We start from the raw sequence: 19836 nt of genomic DNA, 5'->3' as shown, positions 1-19836 counted from the left end.
GAGGTGCTGTCATATGATTCATTAATTAGATACTGTATTTGCATTAACGAGCTGGTGTACAGGTGTACCCAATAATATGGCCACTGAGTGTAGATTCTGTTTGTAACTAGCTTCAACAGATGTGTGTGGTGTGTGGTGTTTAGGAACTGGGTTGTTTTGGACTCTAAAGGTCTGCCTTTGCACTGCAGTGCTGGAGAGCCCACGGCATCAGCAGAGCTTGCGGGACCCAGGCCGGCAACTGGATGAGCAGCAGGTTCAACTTCTGCAGGACGAGGTGGACGAGCTGCAGAGGAAGCTGCGTAATTGCCAGTGGAGGGAGGGGCAGTACAAGGAAGAATGTGACCGTCTCCAATCGCAGCTGAGCCAGCGCAGTCTGCAGGAGAGCTGTGCGCAGGTCAGTAGATCCTTTCACAAAGAGCTGAGTAGTACGTAACAGGACGGCAGCGGTTTCAGCCCAGTCCCTGTTGTGCTAACCTTCTCCCGTGAAAGACCTTCACCAGCATCTGGGGCTTTTAGATCAGAGAGCGAGTCCACGTGTTAAACAGCTTCCGAGCAGGAATGTGATTGCTGGTTCTTTTCTCTAATGGGCCCAGTACTGAATCTGAATCCGAATCAGATTTATTATCACTGATTTAAAAACAAAAATAGTGAAGTAATGTTCATGGATCATGGTCTGTTCAGAAATCTGATGGCAGAGGGTGAAGAAGCTGTTCGTAAAACATTGAGTGTTTGTCTTCAGGATCCTGTACCTCCTCTCCAATGGTAGTAATAAGAAGAGAGCGTGTCCTGGTTGTGGGGATCCTTAATGATGGATGCTGCCTTTTTGAGGCATCACCTTTTGATCCTACCACCAAACATATCTTTGCCTTCGCCCTCTCTTCGTGTTTCCCTTGTCCAGTCATCCCTCCTTACTAATCTCCCTCCTGGCACTTACCCTTGCAAGTGGCCAAAATGCTACACCTGCCCATTCACCTCTTCCCTCCTCTTCATTCAAGGTCCCAAATGGTATTTCCAGGTGAGGCAACACTTCACCAGTGAATCTGCTGGGGTCACCTAATGTGTTCGGTGCTCCCGTTGTGTCCTCCTCTACATCGGTGAGACCTGTCGTAAACTGGGGGACCGCTTTGTCGAGCATCTCCGCCCCATCTGCCGAAAGCAGAACTTCCTGGTGGCCAAACACTTTAATTCCCATTCCCATTCCTGTTCCAAAATGTTGGTCAGTGGCCTTGTCTTGTGTCACGATGAGGCCATCCTCAGTGTGCAGGAGCAATACTTCATATTCTGTCTGGGTAGCCTCCAAACTGATGGCATGAATATTGATTTTACCTTCCAGTAAAAAAAAATTCCTTCCCCCACCTCTCTTCTTGTCTTGCTCACCTGCACCCTCTCCCCGGTCCTCTTCTCCTTTCTGTCCTTCCCCGGTCCTCTCCTCCCCTATCAGACTCCGTCCTCGCCAGCCCTTTACCTTTCCCACCCACCTGGCTTCACCTATCACCTTCTAGCTATCTCCCCCCCCCTCCCCCCACCTTTTTATTCTGTCATGTTCCCCCTTCCTTTCCTGTCCTGAGGGAGGGTCTCAGCCCAAAACCTCAACTGTTTTTCATTTCCATAGATGCTGAGTTCTTCCAGCATTTTGTGTGTGTGACCTTTTGAAGATGTCCTCAGTGGTGAGGAGGCTGGTGCCCATGATGTAGCTGGCTGAGTCTACGACCCTCTGTGGCTTTTTCTGATCACGTTAAGTGGCCCCTCCATACCAGACGGAGATGCAACCAGTTCGAAATTTGCTAGAGACTTCGGTGACAAGCCAAATCTTCTCAAGCTCCTAATTGAATATATCTGCTGGCATGCCTTCATTATAATTACGTCAATATGTTGGACACAGAAACCAGCCCCAGTCCCTGTTGCATTAAGCTTTTGCCATGAGAGACTTTCAGCAACATTTGGGGTTGTTAGTTCAGAGAGCAAGTCTACAGACTGGGTGGCTTCTGTAAGTAGTTCCCTGCAGGAGCCTGGAGATTGGTCCTTTTCACTCATAGATTAGATTAGATTCAACTTTATTGTCATTGTGCCAAGTACAGATGCAAAGCCAATGAAATGCATTTAGCATCTGACCAGAAATGCAAAGAATAGTGTTCAGTACTGGTTAAATTATTGGGCGGAAATTCAAAGGTCTGCCCCACTAATCTGCGGATACGAGTTAGATTCCTACTGTAGAAACTGAGGAAATTATATTCAAATGATAATCTGGAATGAAATAATAAATTACGGTGATCCCAAACCTGTTGAATTGTTATTAAAATCCATCCCTACTTTCCTTCAGGAAAATAAATCTGCCTTAACCGTATATGAGTTCAGAGCCCTGGCCATGCCTTGACTATCTGTACGTGACCTAAACAGCCACTTGGGTTCAGGAGCAATCAGAAATGGATTATAATATTAGTCATTCAAATGACAATTACATTTAATGAATAAGTAAAGATACAGCTTACATATTGTGAAATATAACCACACCTCTGGTTGTTCCTTTTTCTATGTGTTGAAATCTTAGTAAATCTCAAGGAGGCTGAGATATTTTGTTGTCTCCCAGAATATATGCCTGTGGCTGAATCTCGGGTCAGAGGAATAGAAGTGGGCTAAAATGTGCAGGCTTTTGATGTGCTGCAAGGGAGCAGGAATAAATTTCTACCCTGGGATAATCGGCTCAATAACGGGAGATGCGTGTTGCAGTTTAACTACAGTCAAAGTTGTGGGCCTTGTGAGCAGCATTCGAAACAAGGTGGTGCTGATCTGTCCCAAGAACTGCCCGTCATGATTGTCACACCCAGAAATTGGAAAGAGGAATTCGACTGACCAGTCTAAGACAAAGGATTGTCTTCCCATCAGTTTGTTTTTTTAAAAAAAATTATGGTCCTCCTTCTCCCCTGCAGGAGCTGAACTGTGACCTCCATGACACAGAATGGATAAACAGTACGGAAGAAGAGCAGTAAGTATTCCATCAAACGTGTCGATGACCTGCGTGAATTACTGTTTTACTATGCATTGCGTTTTTTACCTCCTCTCTGTAGTGTTCTGCAGTTCAATGTCTAGAAGTTAAACCAAGCCTTGGTTTTAAGTTTAATTTTTCTTTTAAAATCCCTCCACTGACCTCCTCCTTCCCTAAATCCATCAGCATACGGATATATCTGTGCTCATCTATTCTGGTCCCTTGACCACCCTCGGGTTTAGTCACTTCACCACCAGTAACTGTGTCTCCTGCTACCACGGTGATTTCAAAGTTCAAAGAAAACTTACTATCAAAGTGCACATATGTTCCATATACTACCTTGAGATTCATTTTCTTGCAGACATTAACAGGAACAAAATGCAATAGGATTTACAGAAAGCTATATGTAAACAAAGACTGACAAACAACCAACGTGCAAGATAAGACAAACTGCAAATAATAATAAAAAAAACTTTTGGGAGCACAGTAGTGTAACAGTTAGCGTAAAGCTATTACAGCACCAGTAATCCAGGTTCAGTTATCGCCACCGTCTGTTAGGAGCTTATATGTTCTTCCCCTGACAATGTGGGTTTCTTCCCATATTCCAAGGATGTATGGGTTAGTTTGTTAATTGGGCAGCATAGGCTTGATGGGCCAAAAGGGCCTATTACCATTTGTATCTCTAATTAAACTTGAAAGCGAGTCTGTTGGTCCTTGAATCGGTAGTGGTGCTTGAAGTTGCCCATGCCAGTTTAGGAACACTCGTTTTCTGGCTACTGAGTAGAGACAAAACCCTAATAGCCTCCTGCTTCCTCCTGAACCTCTCCAGGCCTTGTCTCATCGTCCTCCAGCAACATCAGCTATCTCCTGTTGGTGTGGTGGTGCAGTGGAGCCTCCACGTTGACCTGTGAGGTACTACAGAGCACCCTCAGACTGAGGCAGTCCCTGAGCCTCGCCTTCAGGATACCACTGGCGTTTGCCACTTCTCCCCTGCTCGTTTGTCGGCTGCGATATCAGTGCTGAGCAGCTGTGGTTGGAGAGCCCACTGGAGCAAGATGCTAGGGAAGTGATGGGTAGCCCGTGTCTCACGGGATCGATTCCACAAATGAGGCAGCTGCCAAAAATATCCATCAGTGCAGACTCCTTTATCGTGCATGAGCCGTCTGTTTTAGTGAACAAAGCAACAGGCAACAGCAAATTCTCCTGGGTACTTGGAAGAACCTGCATGAGGAAGGAATGGAAACCTTTTGTTGTGGATGGAAAAGTACCAGTTGTTAACTAGAACCTTTGGGGCCTCTCTGAACATAGAACATTACAGCACAGTACAGGCCCTTTGGCCCATGACGTTGTGCCAACCCTTTAACCTACTTTAAAATCAATTTAACCCTTCCCTCCCACATCATTCTTCATTTCTCTTTCATCCATGTGCCTATCTAAGAGTATCTTAAATATATCTGCCTCTACCACCAACCCTAGCAGCATGTTCCACACTTAGCACTCTCTGTGTAAAAGAACCTACCTTTGTCATTCCCCCCTATACTTTCCTCCAAACACCTTAAAGTTATTCCCACTTTTTATCAGCCATCTCTGCTCTGGGGAAAAGGTGCTGGCTATCTACTATATCAATGCCCCTTATTGCCTTATACACCTCTGTCATATCACCTCTCATCCTCCTTCACTCCAAAGAGAAAAGCTGGCCCAACCTTTCCTCCAGATCACTCCTTATTTTCCCTCCTTTAGGCTGCTTGCTTTATTGTGCTTTCTAATGGATGCAGAACTCTGATATGGCTGTGTTACACATATTTGGTGTGAAATGCCTTGGGATGTTTTACTGTCAGTGAATTCAGAATCTGCTTTATTGTCACTGACATATGTTATGAAATGTGCTGTTTTGTGGCAGCAGAACAGTGAAATACATTAAAAAATTACTATAAGTTGCAATAAGAAATATAAATGTAAATTTAAAAAGACCAAAAAAGTGGATGATGTTCATGGTACAATCTCGATCACTACAGTTTGGCAACATCTTGACTACTTTGAACAGTCTGCACTAAAATGGACTCTTTTTTTTCTAATTGTGTTTATTCTTGTAAAAATTGTGTATAATTTATGGTTAACCTGTTTTCCTTGTGAATGTTTCCACTTGCATAAACAGGGCAGCATTGTGACAATCATGTTTTTTGATTTCTCAAGTGCCTTCAATACCATACAGCCCTCACTGCTGGGGAAAAGCTCCGTTCAATGCAGGTTGGCACTTCCATCGTATCCTGGATAATGGACTATCTGACTGGCAGACCACAGTTTGTGCAGCTTCAGAGCTGTGTGTCAGACATGGCTATAAGCAGCACTGGGGCCTCACAAGGGACTGTTTTGGCTCCCTTCCTGTTTACCCTGTATATCTCAGACTTTAGATACACCACTGAGTAATGTCATCTGCAGAAATTCTCTGATGACTCAGCAGTAGTTGGGTGTATAAAGGGAGGATGGAGGACGAATACAGAGCCAGGTGGAGGACTTTGTCAAATGGTGCAAGCTGAATCATCAACAGCTCAACATCAGTAATACAAAGGAGATGGTGACGGACTTTAGGAGGACTAAGCCTGCACTGCTCCCTGTTACTATTGATGGTGAGGACGTGGATGTGATGAGGACCTACAGGTACCTGGGGGTGCACCTGGATGACAGACTTGAGTGGGGCACCAACACAGAGGCTGTGTACAAGAAGGGCCAGAGTCATCTCTACTTCCTGAGGAGACTGAGGTCCTTTGGAGTGTGCAGGCCTCTCCTTCACATGTTCTACCAGTCTGTCGTCACCTGTACAATTTTCTATGCTGTGGTGTGCTGGGGCAATGGCATCAACACGGGTGATGCCAACAGGCTCAATAAACTGATTAGAAAGGCTGGCTCTGTTATAGGAGTCAAACTGGACACACTGAGGCTGCAGTAGAACAAAGGACCCTGTGGAAAATCCTGGCAATTCTGGACAATGTTTCTCACCCTCTGAATGCCACCTTGGCTGAACAGTGGAGCATGTTCAGTAATAGACTAAGACAACTGTGCTGCTCTAAGGAGCGTTATATGGGGTCATTCTTACCCTCGGCCATTAGGCTCTATAATGAGTCAACGTATATCTGGGGAAGTGATAACCCCCCCCCCCCCCCGTTAGACTGTTTGAGGTAACTTATTTTTTATTCTTTCTTCTCCTCTAATATTAGTATATCTGTGTGCTTATAATGCTACTGTGACACTGTGATTTCCTCTGGAATCAATAAAGTGTCTATCTATCTACCTATCTATCTCTATGATGTCATGTGCCTGTGATGCTGCTGTAAATAAGTTTTTCATTCCACTTGTGCATGTCAAAATTAGATTTAATATCACTGGCATATGTCATGACATTTGTCATTTTTCTGCAGCAGTACAGTGCAATGCATAATAAAGATAACTATAAATTACAATCAGAAATGCATAGCGCAAGTAGAGAGTGAAGGTAGTGTTCATAGGTTCATTGTCCGTTTAGAAATCTGATGACGGAGGGTGAAGAAGCTGTTCCTAAAATGTTGAGTGTGTGTCTTCAGGCTCCTGAACCTCCTCTCTGATGGTGGCAATGAGAAGAGGGCATGTCCTGAACAGTGAGGGTCTTTAATGATGAATAAATCCAAATTGTTGGATCTGTTGCTCCAGATTCCAGCATCTGCAGTATGTGGTGTCTCCTTTAATTTGTTGCTTGAGGGTGTGATTGGCAGCTTGTTGCTCCAAGGCACACCTGGAGGTGCAGTGGGCCTCTGGCAAGCCACACCTACTGCCCACACCAGTGAGGGAGGAGGCACAACACTGAGAGCAGCAGTGGCGTGTTATCACTGCAAGTGTGGCTGTGACAGGGTGCAGAGGAGATTTACCAGGATTAGAGAGCTACGGATTTTATGAAGACAGGCTGAGCGAGCTATGGATTTTCTCCTTGGAGCATTATAGGGTGAGAGATGATTTGATGGAGGTGTACAATATGATAAGGGGTATAGATTGAATGAACAGCCAAATACTTTTTCCCAGGGTGGAAACGGCCCGTATGAGCGGGCATATTTTTAAGAACATCGGAAGAAAGCATAGTGGGGGGGGGATGTCAGATGTAAGTGTTTTGTTTTACACAGAGAGTGGTGAGTGCATGTCATGAGCTGCCAGGGGTGGTGGTAGGGCAGACACGTGAGGGACATTTAAGGCACTCTTAGATAGGCACATGGATGAAGGAAAAATGGAAGGAAATAATTAGATTGATTTTCGAGTAGGTTAAAAGATCACCATAACATTGTGGGCCAAAAGGCCTGTTCTGTATTCTACTGTTCTGTTTCTGAGTGATCAGTTCATCAGTGTCTAGTGCCCCCTTGTGACTACATTGTTTTACTGCAGCTCATCCCAATATTTTTTCTTCTCTATTTAGAGATACAGTAGTCACAGGACCTACCAGCCCAACAAGCCTGCGCTGTCCTATTACACCCACGTGACCCACTAATCCATATGACTTTGGATTGTGGGAGGAAACCGGAGCACCCAGTGGAAACCCACGCAGTCACGGGGAGAATGTACAGACTCCTTGCAGGCAGCGGCAGAAATGAACCTGGATCACCGGCATTGAAATGGCGTTACGCTAACTGCTATGCCACCATGCCACCCTAAATGACGTAATAAATTCTCTGAGGCAGGTTAAATAATACAATATTAACACCACAGTGCGCAAATTCAGCACTAGTGAGTTATCTGATAGCTTCAATCAGACAATTGAAAATTAAGAACCTTTGGGAATACTTGGCACTAAATGGCCGCAATTTATACATTATCTTGCTGATACTAGGATCCTAGAGAGATTTTGTTTAAAAACTGATTGGGACTTCCATGTAAAGAAGTCGTCAGCCAGTTTTTTTTTTCCTGAGTGCAGCCCTGTAAATTATAAAACAGATGTGGTCCTGTCTTAAATAGTGGTTCTGAATTTAAAGCTGGTATTAAAATAAGTCCCACTACAGAGATTTGATAACAAAAGGTCAGGTTGACACTGAGGGATCTTTCAGATGCTATGATAGGTTGAGGACACAGTGAGTATAAAAGGTGGTACTTATTTTGAGGTAGAGCATAAGAGATTTCCCCATTATTTGAGCCAGTGTTATTCCTCGGTCTGTATCACTGATAAACAGGTGACTTAAAGATTAAAGATTATCTTTATTTGTCACATGTACGTCAAAGCATCGAACCATGCAGTGAAATGTGTCGTTTGCATCAACGACTAACACGGTCCGAGCATGTGCTGTGCAACTGTGTTCTCGTGTTTCTGGTGCCAACATGCAACAGGAAACCAAAGCACCCGGAGGAAACCACATGGTCACAGGGAGAACGTGCAGCCTCTTCACAGACAGTGGCAGGGTTGAACCGGGGTCACTGGCACTCTAATATCGGTATGCTAACCACTACGCTACCATGCTACTTTGTTCACTGCCCCTTGGGAGCTTGCTGTGTGGAAACTGTTTGCCCTTTCGGCTCATTACTATCTCGACAGGCAAGGAGTTATGGGGGTGAAGTTGGCATCCTGCTGCTCCACCGCATGTCTGAGGCTAGTGCCGACCTCCGACTGTCCTTACAAGCCAGCAACAGCCCAGCGTGGAGAGGGGCACACTGAGTGTACCTGGCAGCCGGTCAAGCCTGCTGACTGCTCTTGGCACACCAGTGAGGGAGAGAGCACATGGTGAGTGTGGTCAAGTGTCGATGAAGGACAGTATCAATTGAGTGATAAGTAGTGGCCCAGAGACACTGAAGTGACCTCTAGTACTGTTCCTCACAAAAGTGCTGTCAAAGCTTTCAAACCCAACTAAATTGTGTGCCCTTAGCTTAACATCCCATCGAAAAGTCACCCCCTATGGTACTCAGCATCAACAGAAGTTTTTGTGATCAAGCTTTCAATTCAGAATCACCAGTTGTCTATCATGAGTGCAGCATTATAGTTGGGTTAACAGACCCTGACTGGTGAGCCCACACACATATTGTCACTGATCCGTCGCTGTGGATGAAACTGCCCAGCACTGCCAATGCCCAATGCCCACACAGTCTGCAACAGTCCAAGATGGCAGCTCACTGCCGCCTTCTGCAGGCTGTAAATGCTGGCGATGCTGATGACAATTTTTCTTTTAAATTCATTCTCCCCCCCCCCCCCCATCCCATTAGCTCTGCACAGTCCTTATCAGCTAAATATTTAGAGTAACACGCACAAAATGCTGGAGAAACTCAGCAGGTCAGGTAGAATCGATGGAAAGGAATAAACAGTCAATATTTCGGCTGCCTGACCTGCTGAGTTCCTCCAGCATTTTGTGTGACTCTGGAGTTCCAGCATCTGTAGAACCTTTTGTGTTTTTTGAATTAAATATCTGGTTGTTCAACCCCCTAGTTGCCTTTGAAAAGGCAATGATGAGTCTCCTTAAATCATTTCAGTTCTTTTTTAATATATAAAGATTTATTCAAAGGATTACAATGTCAATCGGAATCAGGTTTATTATCACTGACATACTGTATGTTATGAAATTTGTTTTATGGCAGCAGTACAGTGCAATACAAAAAATTGCTATAAGATACAATATGAAATATAAAACAAACCAGTAGTGCGAAAAGGGAGCAAAATGGTGAGGTAGTCTTTATCAGTTCATGGATCATTCACAAACCTGAATGGAAGAAGCAGTTCCTAAAGCATTGGGCGAGTGTCTTCAGGCTCCTGTACCTCTTCCCTGATGGTAGCAACGAGAAGAGGGCATGTCCTGGATAGTGAAGGCTCTTAGTGCTGAATGCCACCTTTTTAATGCCTGGTAACACACTAAATGCTGCAAGAACTCAGCAGGTCAGTCAGCATCTATGGAGAGGAATAAACGGTCAACATATCGAGCCACGATCCTGCATCGGGACTGGAAAGGAAGGGGGAAGAAGCCAGAATAAGGAGCTGGAGGAGGGGGAGGGGGAGGAGTATAAGCTGGGAGGTGATAGGCAGCAAAGGTAAAAGACTGAAGAAGAAGGAATCTGGCAGGAGAAGAGAGTGGACCACAAATTAAAATGTGGTTATTACTGTTCACAAAACACTTGAGCCCTGAGGGGCCATCACTTCACAGTTTTTTAGCTGAAAGTTCTCCGATCAGGCTGTAGTAGAGGGAACTCTACCTTTTATACCCTACATAAATGCAGGACAGGCATTCTCAAGGCACTGTTGGATCCGGAGACCATAATTCAAAGGTTCTTCACAAATCAAGAATGAGGATTAAAACTGGGTGGTTACAGTCATTTTGTCAAGGTTACAAGGACAAAGAACAAATAAAGAACAGAAGTCGTGGTCGTCTCATACTTAGTATAGCGATAAAAGCACATTCCATTGAGCAGACGTAACCCATGAAATAGCCAGATTCAAGTGGCATGACACTTGCTGCAGAAACACTGAGAAGCTTCTAGAAATTACAGAAGCAGCTATCCTACGATTACGAGGGTGCATGATTTTAAGGTGATTGGAGGTAATTATAGGGGGATGCTAGAGGTTTTTTACACAGAGTGGTGAGCGCATGGAATGTGCTACCAGGTGTGGTGTTAGAGGCAGATACATTAGGAAATTTTAAGAAATATTTATTGAGGTACATGGATTGTGGGAAAATGGAGGGCTTTGTAGAAGGGAAGGGTTAGTTGGTTGGCATAACATCATGTGCTGAAGGGCCTATACTATGCAGTAATGTTCTATGTTCTATTTGCTAGAAAATGTACTGAACAATTGTATGTATATATAGGTGATTACATAAAAATTATAAGCAAGTATAGGAAAGTTGAACGACAAGAAATATATTAGAAAAATAATAACAATTGTACATCCTAATCTAGAATGGCGCACTGAAAAGGGGAACTCACAAGTGATGATGGTGTTCCCATGTGCCTATTGCTGTTGGACTTGGCGGAGCCTGTGACCGAGTTGGAAATAACCACTGTTGTGATGACTGGACATTGCGGGCAAGAAGTGATAGACTGGAGGTGTTGGGATTGTGCTTTTTCTACTTCTTCTGAGACTGGTGGGTGGCTGAGATATTTTTGAAATGAAATGACTTGTGGGGAGAGGGGGTCAGGAGAGAGAGCTTTGCACTCTAACAAGTCTGTGATCTTTCAATTCTCTACTCACTCATACTCTTCTTCCTCTTGTGGTGAAAGTTGCTGTAAGGGTTTTAAGATGACAGATGAAAACCTTGTGGCTGTTTTCAGGATTAGTGATTGTTCTCCCAATAAACTCAGCAAAAAATTCATTTTGGGCAACCCAGGAGGAGCAGGCTGTGATATTAGTCTTGAAAAGTGAAGGGGCAGTGGGAGAGAAGGAGCAATATCTTTATCAAACTAAAAAAACACAAACTCTTCCAGTGGTGTGAGGAAGAAGGGAGGAGCTGTGATTGCAGAGAGCTTGTGCTAAATTTGTAAAGCTGTGTCCCTGCTCTTCTCTGATTCTGACCCAGTCCAGGCAGCAACGGGTTCAGGTAGGTCAGTGTGACTTTCAGTGCTGTTATTCAGGGCACTTTAGGGGCGAGAGTCGGGATCCGCCCTGAAATGGGGGAGGGTGTATTAAATGGGAGAAACCACAAAGAAAGGTGGCAGCTTGCCAGGCTGAGGTTGACTGGAGCAGTCTGTAAAGCAGCTGACAACGTTGCTGTTAATGAACATTAGCTGTGGCCATCTAGTACAGCATCAAGTTTGATCCACTCTCTGCTGGAGTTGTGGAAGGCAGAGATTGAGATGCACTGATTCCAAGTGAGAATGAGTGGATAAACTGGTGGTGGTGCGTCTCACCTGTGAAGTGGAAACTGAGCTTTTGATCACTGGTTTTGACTTTATCTGTGACATTAGTGATGAACAGTGGTTCTTTGAAAGACGTGTCAGACTTTCCCACTCTCACTACAGACCCTCACTCTTTCCTCTAGGTCTTTGCTTGCATTCCTGCCAAAGTCTCCCACACTTTTTCATCAGGTTCCCTTCCATTCCTAAGACAGCTCCTTCCTGTCCCCCTCTCTCCCCAGATCTACCTAGCCAATACAAATCCTACACCAGCCCACTCCAGACCCCTACCCACATCTTTGCCCTTGAACATCATTGCACTTCCTCTGCAGATCAACCTCACCCTCTCTCCAGATCCTTCCACACCTCTTTCAGATCCCTCTCCCACAGCCTACCGACTCTCCTGTAAAACCCTCCCCCACTGTGCCTATAGCTTCTTACCCTCACTCTCACTCTCTCACACTCCTTCAAATCGTCCCTTGTACTCTCCACACACCTCACTCTCCTTCAGTGATTGGATGCTTTCCCTCAATGACCGGATGCTCCTCAGTGATTGGCTACTATCCCTCAGTGATTGAATGCTCCTCAGTGATTGGATACTGTCCCTCAGTGATTGGACACGCTCCCTCAGTGACTGGATGTTCCTCAGCTTTTGCCATGAGATGCCTTCAAGTTTGAATTTGCTTCTGTGGACCAGAAGCCTTATTCTGATTGGTTGAATTGCTGGACATTTCGGGAAATCTGATCATTTGGCTATCCTTCTCCTACCTGTATACAGGCAGAGGCTAAAGAGCAAGGCTACAGAGATAAGGACAACGAAGAGGTGGTTGTGGGAGGCAGAGCAGTGGCTATGGGATTGCTTCAAATTGGTGGACTGGGCTGTGTTCAGGAATCATCAGTGGATCTGAATAAGTACACAACGGTTGTCACGGACTTTATAAAAACAGTTGTAGACAAGTGTATCCCCACAAAATCATTCAGAGTCTTTTCCAACCAGAAGTCCTGGATGAACCAGGAGATCCGCAGTCTGCTAAGAGCCAGCTGAGCAGTGTTCAGGTCTGGTGACCAAGTAAGACACAAGGTCCTGGCATAATCACAGGAAAGCCATCTCACAGGTGAAGTGGCAATTCTCCTCTCCAATTTGCCTACTGGCACAACAGGTCCATAGTCGATGACATCTCATTGGCTCTTCACTTAACCCTGGAGCATCTGGACAGCAAAGATTTGTACATCAGGATGCTCTTTATTGACTACAGACTCTTCAATACTGTCAGCCCTTAAAACCAATCAATAAGCTTCAAGACTTTGGCCTCAATAGCTTCTTGAGGAATTGGATCCCTGATTTCCTGAGTTGCAGACCCCAGTCAGTTTGGATTGGCAACAGCATCTCCTCCACAATCTCCATCAGCACAGGTGAACCACAAGGTTGTGTGCTTAGCCCCCTGCTCTACTCGCTTTACACTCAGGACTGTGAGGCTAAGCACAGCTCCAATGCTATATTTGAGCTTGCTGGTGACACCACTGTCATTGGCTGAATCTAAGGTGGTGACGAATCAGCACATAGGAGGGGGATTGAAAATCTGGCTGAGTGGTGCCACAACAACAACCTTTCACTCAACGTCAGCAAGACCAAGGAGTTGATTATTGACTCCTGGAGAAGGATATCAGAGGTCCAGGAGCCAGTTGTCATCAATGGAACAAAGGTGGAGAGGGTCAGCAACTTTAAATTCCTCAGTGTTATCATTTCAGAGGATCTGTCCTGGGCCCAGTGCGTAAGTGCAGTTATGGAAAAAGCACGGCAGCGCCTCTACTTCCTTAGGCATTTGTGGAAAATTTGGCATGACATCTAAAACTTTGACAGACTTCTATAGATGTGTGGTGGAGAGTATATTGACTGGCTGCATCACAGTCTAGTATGCCCTTGAATGGAAAATCCTACAAAATGTAGTGGACATGGCCCAGTCCATCACAGGTGAAGCCCTCCCCACCATTGAGCACATCTACATGGAGTGCTGTCACAGGAAAGCAGCATCCATCATCAGGGACCCCCACATCCCAGCTCATGCTCTCTTCTCACAGCTGCCATCGGGAAGGAGGTACAGGAGCCTCAGGACTCACACCACCGGGTTCGTGAACAGTTAACATCAGAGTCAGGTTTATTATCACTAAGGTTTGTCATGAAATTTGTGGCAGCAGTACAGTCAAACACATAAAATATGCTATAAATTATAAAAGAAATATATAAAAATAGATACATTAGCAGTGCAAAAAGTGAGCAAAAATAGTGAGGTAGTGTTTATGGGTTCATTGTTCCTTCAGAAATCTGATGGTGGAGGGAAAGAAGCCATTCTTAAAACTTTGAGTGTGTGTCTTTGGGCTCCTGTGCCTCCTCCTGATGGTAGCATTGTCCCGGATGGCGGCAGCAGTAAATCAGAGAGAAGTCCTGAGAAAGGTCTCAGCTCAAAACATCGACTGTTTATTCATTTCCATGGACGTTGCCTGGCCTGCTGAGTTCCTCCAGCATTTTGTGTGTGTTGCTCTGGATTTCCAGCATCTGCAGCGCCTCTTGTGCTTACGACAGCAGCAAACAGCTGCGTGCTCTGCCTTGTGCCTACCTGCTACAAGGTTCACTTGTTTATGCCAAATATCTGACACAGAGGAAGTTATGACCGATGATAATGTGTGGAGTGTAATATCTATTAACAGAGCATTTCAATTTGAGTCACTAAGGCTGAAAAACATGAATTTCTCAAAGAACTGCAGAAGCTGGAAAATTAAAATAAAAATAGAAAATGCCAGAAACAATATGCAGGTCGGGCCACATTTGTAGAAAGAGAAACCGAGTTAATGCTTCAGGATAAAGACCCCTCATCAGAACTGGGATGGAGACAGAAAAATCCTGTTACGCTGCGTGAAAGGTGGGAGAAGAGTGATGTCTGTGATGGGGGCAAAAGCTGGGGTGACCATGAAGATAAAGTGGAAACAAGGTTATCTGTTCAGCCAATGTGTGTGAGCGGTTATAGAGTGCGAACATAGACAAGAGAATGTAAGAGTTGTGAAATGCTGAACAGGAAGACATGCCCAGCAGGTCAGTGGAATCTTTTTGAAGGTGGCACAAAGTGAAGAGAGTGATCTGTTGGCACATTCTTCCCTCCCCTCCTCTTTCAGTCTTTTGCAGGTTCAGCTCCCTCCACAATTCCCTGCTCCATTCTTCCATTCCCATCAACCACTTCCTTCCTACCACACCTTTGCTTGCAATCGCAGGTGATGCAACATTTGCCCCTTTACCTCTCCCCTTCCCACCATTAAGCTACTCACGATCTATTTGGTGGGGCAGGCCTGAGGAGCTATGTGGTTAACTTCTCCTCCTGTTTCTTGTATTCTTAGGGATGCGTGGCAAGTAGGTAACCCAAAGTTGATTAGATCTGTTCATTGAGTTGGCTTTTATTTTAAGAGTATGGACCTGTATTTTCTGACCTTGTGCGATATTAATGCACGATAACACAGATTTAACTGCCACAGCTTGTATTTATTGCCCAACCCTAGTTCCCTTTGAATAGAGAGGCTTGATGGTCCATTTTCGACATAAGTCTCAACCACACCAGTAGGATCAGACTCCGAATGAATTGGGTATTTCCTTCTCAAGTCATCTTTGTTTCAGCAAACTGGCTCCGATCCTGACTTTGGATGCCGTCTGTGTGTGTGTGGTGTACGTAATGGGCGGCATGGTAACGCCACCGATTGAGGTTCGATTCCCGCTGGAGTTTGTGCGGTGTTTTTACGTTCTCCCGTGACCGCATGGGTTTCCACCGGATGCTCCGGTTTCCTCCCACATTCCGAAGACGTACAAGTTAGGGTTAGTAAGTTGTGGTCATAGTATGCCGGCACCAACATTGGCTATGTTTCTGAATTTTGGTGTTTACTTCTTATGTTTACTGTAGGCTGTGGTGAGGTGTATAATTTAAAGCTGTTTCTCCATTTATTGTAATTGCATCCTAATAACACTTGAAGGAGCCGATGAGCTTGAATTGCATACAGCAGGAAGCTTCAACATCCTGTAATCGCTGATCGAGTCAGGATGCACTCAGAAAGAGGTCACAGCTTTCTGTTCCTACAATTAATAGTGACCATCCTTAACGACTCAGAACATGTACAGGAATAACAGGGCACAAAACAGGCCATTTGGCCCAGCCTCTTCATGCCAGCCTTTTTACTCCATTTAGGGGCGTTACAATAGCGTAGTAGTTAGCTATCGGGATTCAATTCCTGCCGCTCTCTGTAAGGAATTGTATGTTACCTCCATGACGATGTGGGTTTCCTCTTGGTTCTCCAGCTTCCTTCCGGATACCAAAGAGGTACGGGTTCGGGTTAGTGAGTTGTGGGCATGCTATGTTGGCACTGGAAGCATGGCGACACTTGTGACCCGCCCCCCCCGCCCAAGAACATCCTTGAGCTGTGTTGGTATTTGAAACAAGTAACCCATTTCACTGTATGTTTTGATGTTTCAATATGCATGTGACAAATAAAGTTAATCTTTATCTTTAATTTCCCAGCTTCCCTCATTTAAATGGCCCTCCATTCCCATCTCCCTTATATTCTCATCCAGTGTCCCCTAATATACCTCTACACTCAGTGGCCACTTTATTGAGTACACCTGTTCATTATTAATGCAAATATCTAATCAGCCAATCATGTGGCAGCATCTCAATGCATAAGAGCATACAGGCATGGTCAAAAGGTTCAATTGCAGTTCAGATCAAACATCAGAGTGAGGGAGAAATGTGATAGTCATAGTCATACTTTATTGATCCCGAGGGAAATTGGTTTTCATTACAGTTGCACCATAAATAATTAAATAGTAATAAAACCATAAATAATTAAATAGTAATATGTAAATTATGCCAGGAAATAAGTCCAGGACCAGCCTATTGGCTCAGGGTGTCTGACTCTCCAGGGGAGGAGTTGTAAAGTTTGATGGCCACAGGCAGGAATGACTTCCTATGACACTCTGTGTTGCATCTCGGTGGAATGAGTCTCTGGCTGAATGTACTCCTGTGCCCAACCGGTCCATTATGTAGTGAATGGGAGACATTGTCCAAGATGGCATGTAACTTGGACAGCATCCTAAGTGACAGATCCTAGACAGGATCTAAATGACTTTCACCGTAGAATGGTTGCTGGTGCCAGACGGGGTGGTTTGAGTATCTCTGAAACTGCTGATCTCCTGGGATTTTCAGACTCAACGGTGTCTAGAGGTTACAGAGAATGGATGCAATAAACAAAAAAAACATCCAGTGAGTGGCAATTCTGTGGGTAAAAATACCTTGTTAATGAGAGAGGTCAGAGGAGAATGGCCAGACAAGAAGGTGACAGTAACTCAAATAGCCATGTATTACAACAGTGGTGTGCATTTCTAAAAACATAACATGTCAACGTTGAAGTGGATGGCTACAGCAGCAGAAGACCATGAATGTACACTCAGTGGCCACTTTATTAGGTACAGGAGGTAAAGTGGCCACTGAATGTATGTTAAATACTTCACCCTCTTCCTGTGACAGTTGGTTCCACATAGAACAGGCATAGAGTCAGAGAAAAGTACAGCACAGAATCAAGCCCTTCAGCCCATCTAGAACCATTTAAACTGCCTACTCCCATCGACCTGCACTGGGGCCATAGCCCTCTATACCCCTACCATCCATGTATCTATCCAAACTTCTCTTAAATCACTTGTGCGGGCAGCTTGTTCCACACTCTCACGGCCCTCTGAGTGAAGAAGCTTCCCCTCATGTTCCTCTTAAACGTTTCACCTTTCACCCTTAACCCATGACATCTGGTTGTAGTCCCACCCAACCTCAGTGGAAAAAGCCTGCTTGCACTGATTTATCTATACCCCTCAATTTAGTATACCTCTATCAAACCTCCTCTCAATCTTCTACGTTCTAGAGAATACAGTCCTAACCTATTCATTCTTACTGCATAACTCAGGTCGTCCAGACCTGGTAACATCCTTGTAAATTTTCTCTGTACTCTTTCAACCTTATTTACATCTTTCTTGTAGGTAGGTGACCAAAACTGCACACGATACTCCAAATTAGGCCTCATTGGCATCTTATAAACTTCAACATGACCTCTCCCAATGTGCCAGAAGCTCTCGTTCAACCCTATCTACCTGTGATGCCACTTTCAATGAATTAAAGACCGGTATTCCCAGATCCCTTTCTTCTACCGCACTCTTCAGTGCCCTACCATTCATTGTGTGAGACTTATCCTGGTTGGTCCTATCGAGGAGCAACACTTGCACTTGTCTGCATTAAATTCCATCTTCCATCTTTCATCCCCTGTTTCCAGCTGGTCCAGATGCTGCTGCAAGCCGTGGTAGTCTTCCTCGCTGGCCAATACGCCCCCAATCTTGGTGTCATCTACAACTTTGTGCATCCTTGCAGCTCTTTGGTTGGCAAAGATTCTTCTGGTTTCTACAGAAGATTTCTTGGTGAATATTTTATAATGAGACTGTCCATTCGTGCTTTTCCCTACAAGTGGAAACATTCCTTTGGCACCCACTTGTGTCAAAATCTTCAGTAGTTTCAAAAAACACTCAACTTTCTATTTCCTGAAGAAAGGAGGACCCCGCTGTTGAACATAAGATGAGAAGATCTAGTTCCTTTAACAAGCTTGTGGTGTGCAATGTTTACTTGATCCACATTTATTTTACTCACACCCTTGATGGAATGTACAGACTGGGGAAGTGTCTCTGCCTTCAGTTACCCTGATCCCGAGCTCTGGAATTCCTTCGAGAGCCTCTCCACCTCACTAAATTGTCTATTTTCCCTCTTTGACTGCTCTTTTGGTTATCTTTCTTCTGTTGCCTTAATATCAAATATTATTTATGATAACTTGAAGCCTTTTGACATTAGTATGTTAAATGTTTCATGTACTGTAAATCTTGGCTATTGTTGCATGTGCAATGTGCAGGCAAAAGGAAACAGCGAGTGTTTACTTCCCTCCATAGCTGCTGCCTGACCTGCTGAGTTCCTCTGGCATTTTGTGTGTGTATCTCAAGATTTGAAGCATTTACAGAATCTCTTGTGTCTAAGATTTCCTTTAATTGTTATTCAAATTCCAATGGGAAATCTGGGGAACCTGCATGGAACTTTAAATTCCTGTTTGCCTGAACTTAAGAGTTTGTCATTCTGTCATTGAGTTTTGAGGCAAGTTTTTCTTGTTGGCAACTCCCAGTTCATGGGTTTTGGTATGCAGAGAGGCAGTGGTGGACATTAAGCAACTTAGCCAATGTTACAACCCTTTCATTGATATTAAAAGATGCAAATGGTCTGACTTACCAATATACATTCCATGCTGAAAATGTTCAGTGCATATAATCATTCATCATTTCTAGTATATTGTAATTTTTTGCATAGTTAGAGACTGGTACACCTTTTACAAGGGTCAGAGTGCTCATCTAATGACTAGTATTGATATATCTTAGTGTTTCGGATCCCTTTAATGTACTATGGGGAGGCACAGTAAGGTGGCAGTTGGCATTCTGCCAGCTGCACCATCTGGGTTCGATTCCCATTGCTGTTTGTAAGGCGATTGTATATTCTTCTCGTTACCACATGGGTTTCCTCTGGATGTTCTGGTTTCTTCCCACAGTCTAAAGAAGTACGATTAGGGTGAGTTGTGGGCATGCTATGTTGGCGTGGTGACACTTGCAAGCATCCCAGCATAATCCTCACTGATTTGATTTGATGCAAATGATGCATTCCACTGTATGTTTTGACGTACGTGGGCAAATAAAGCTAATCTTTAATTGTTATTGCTGTGTAATTGGGGGAAACTCCGTAGCCAAGCAGCCACAACAATATGACAGGGGACAGTTAATCGCTTTGTGCAATGTTGATTGAAATCTTTGCCCGAGACGCTGAAGAGAATGACACGCTGCTTCAAAGGGTTCCCAAGGAGCATGTTGTGTCATCTGAAAGAGCAGAGAGTAACTGAATTTAACATCTCAGCTGAAGCCTAGTATATATCTGTCA

General features: G+C 44.5%; 1 protein-coding gene across 8 annotated transcripts in view; it reads left to right on the top strand.

Annotated features, from left to right (window-relative positions):
- The window catches only part of LOC140191705 (TANK-binding kinase 1-binding protein 1-like), a 185042-nt gene that overhangs the window by 61429 nt on the left and 103777 nt on the right, over positions 1-19836 (top strand). For all 8 annotated transcript variants that reach the window (XM_072249358.1, XM_072249361.1, XM_072249356.1 and 5 more), the window contains 2 exons: positions 189-394; positions 2928-2983. In XM_072249358.1, coding sequence (XP_072105459.1) covers positions 189-394; positions 2928-2983 — 262 coding nt within the window. The remainder of the gene's footprint in view (positions 1-188; positions 395-2927; positions 2984-19836) is intronic.

Source organism: Mobula birostris, chromosome X, assembly GCF_030028105.1.
Source record: "Mobula birostris isolate sMobBir1 chromosome X, sMobBir1.hap1, whole genome shotgun sequence".
Taxonomy (NCBI): Eukaryota; Metazoa; Chordata; class Chondrichthyes; order Myliobatiformes; family Myliobatidae; genus Mobula; species Mobula birostris.
Note: the sequence above shows the minus strand (reverse complement) of the source record. Positions and strands in the feature narration are given on the sequence as shown.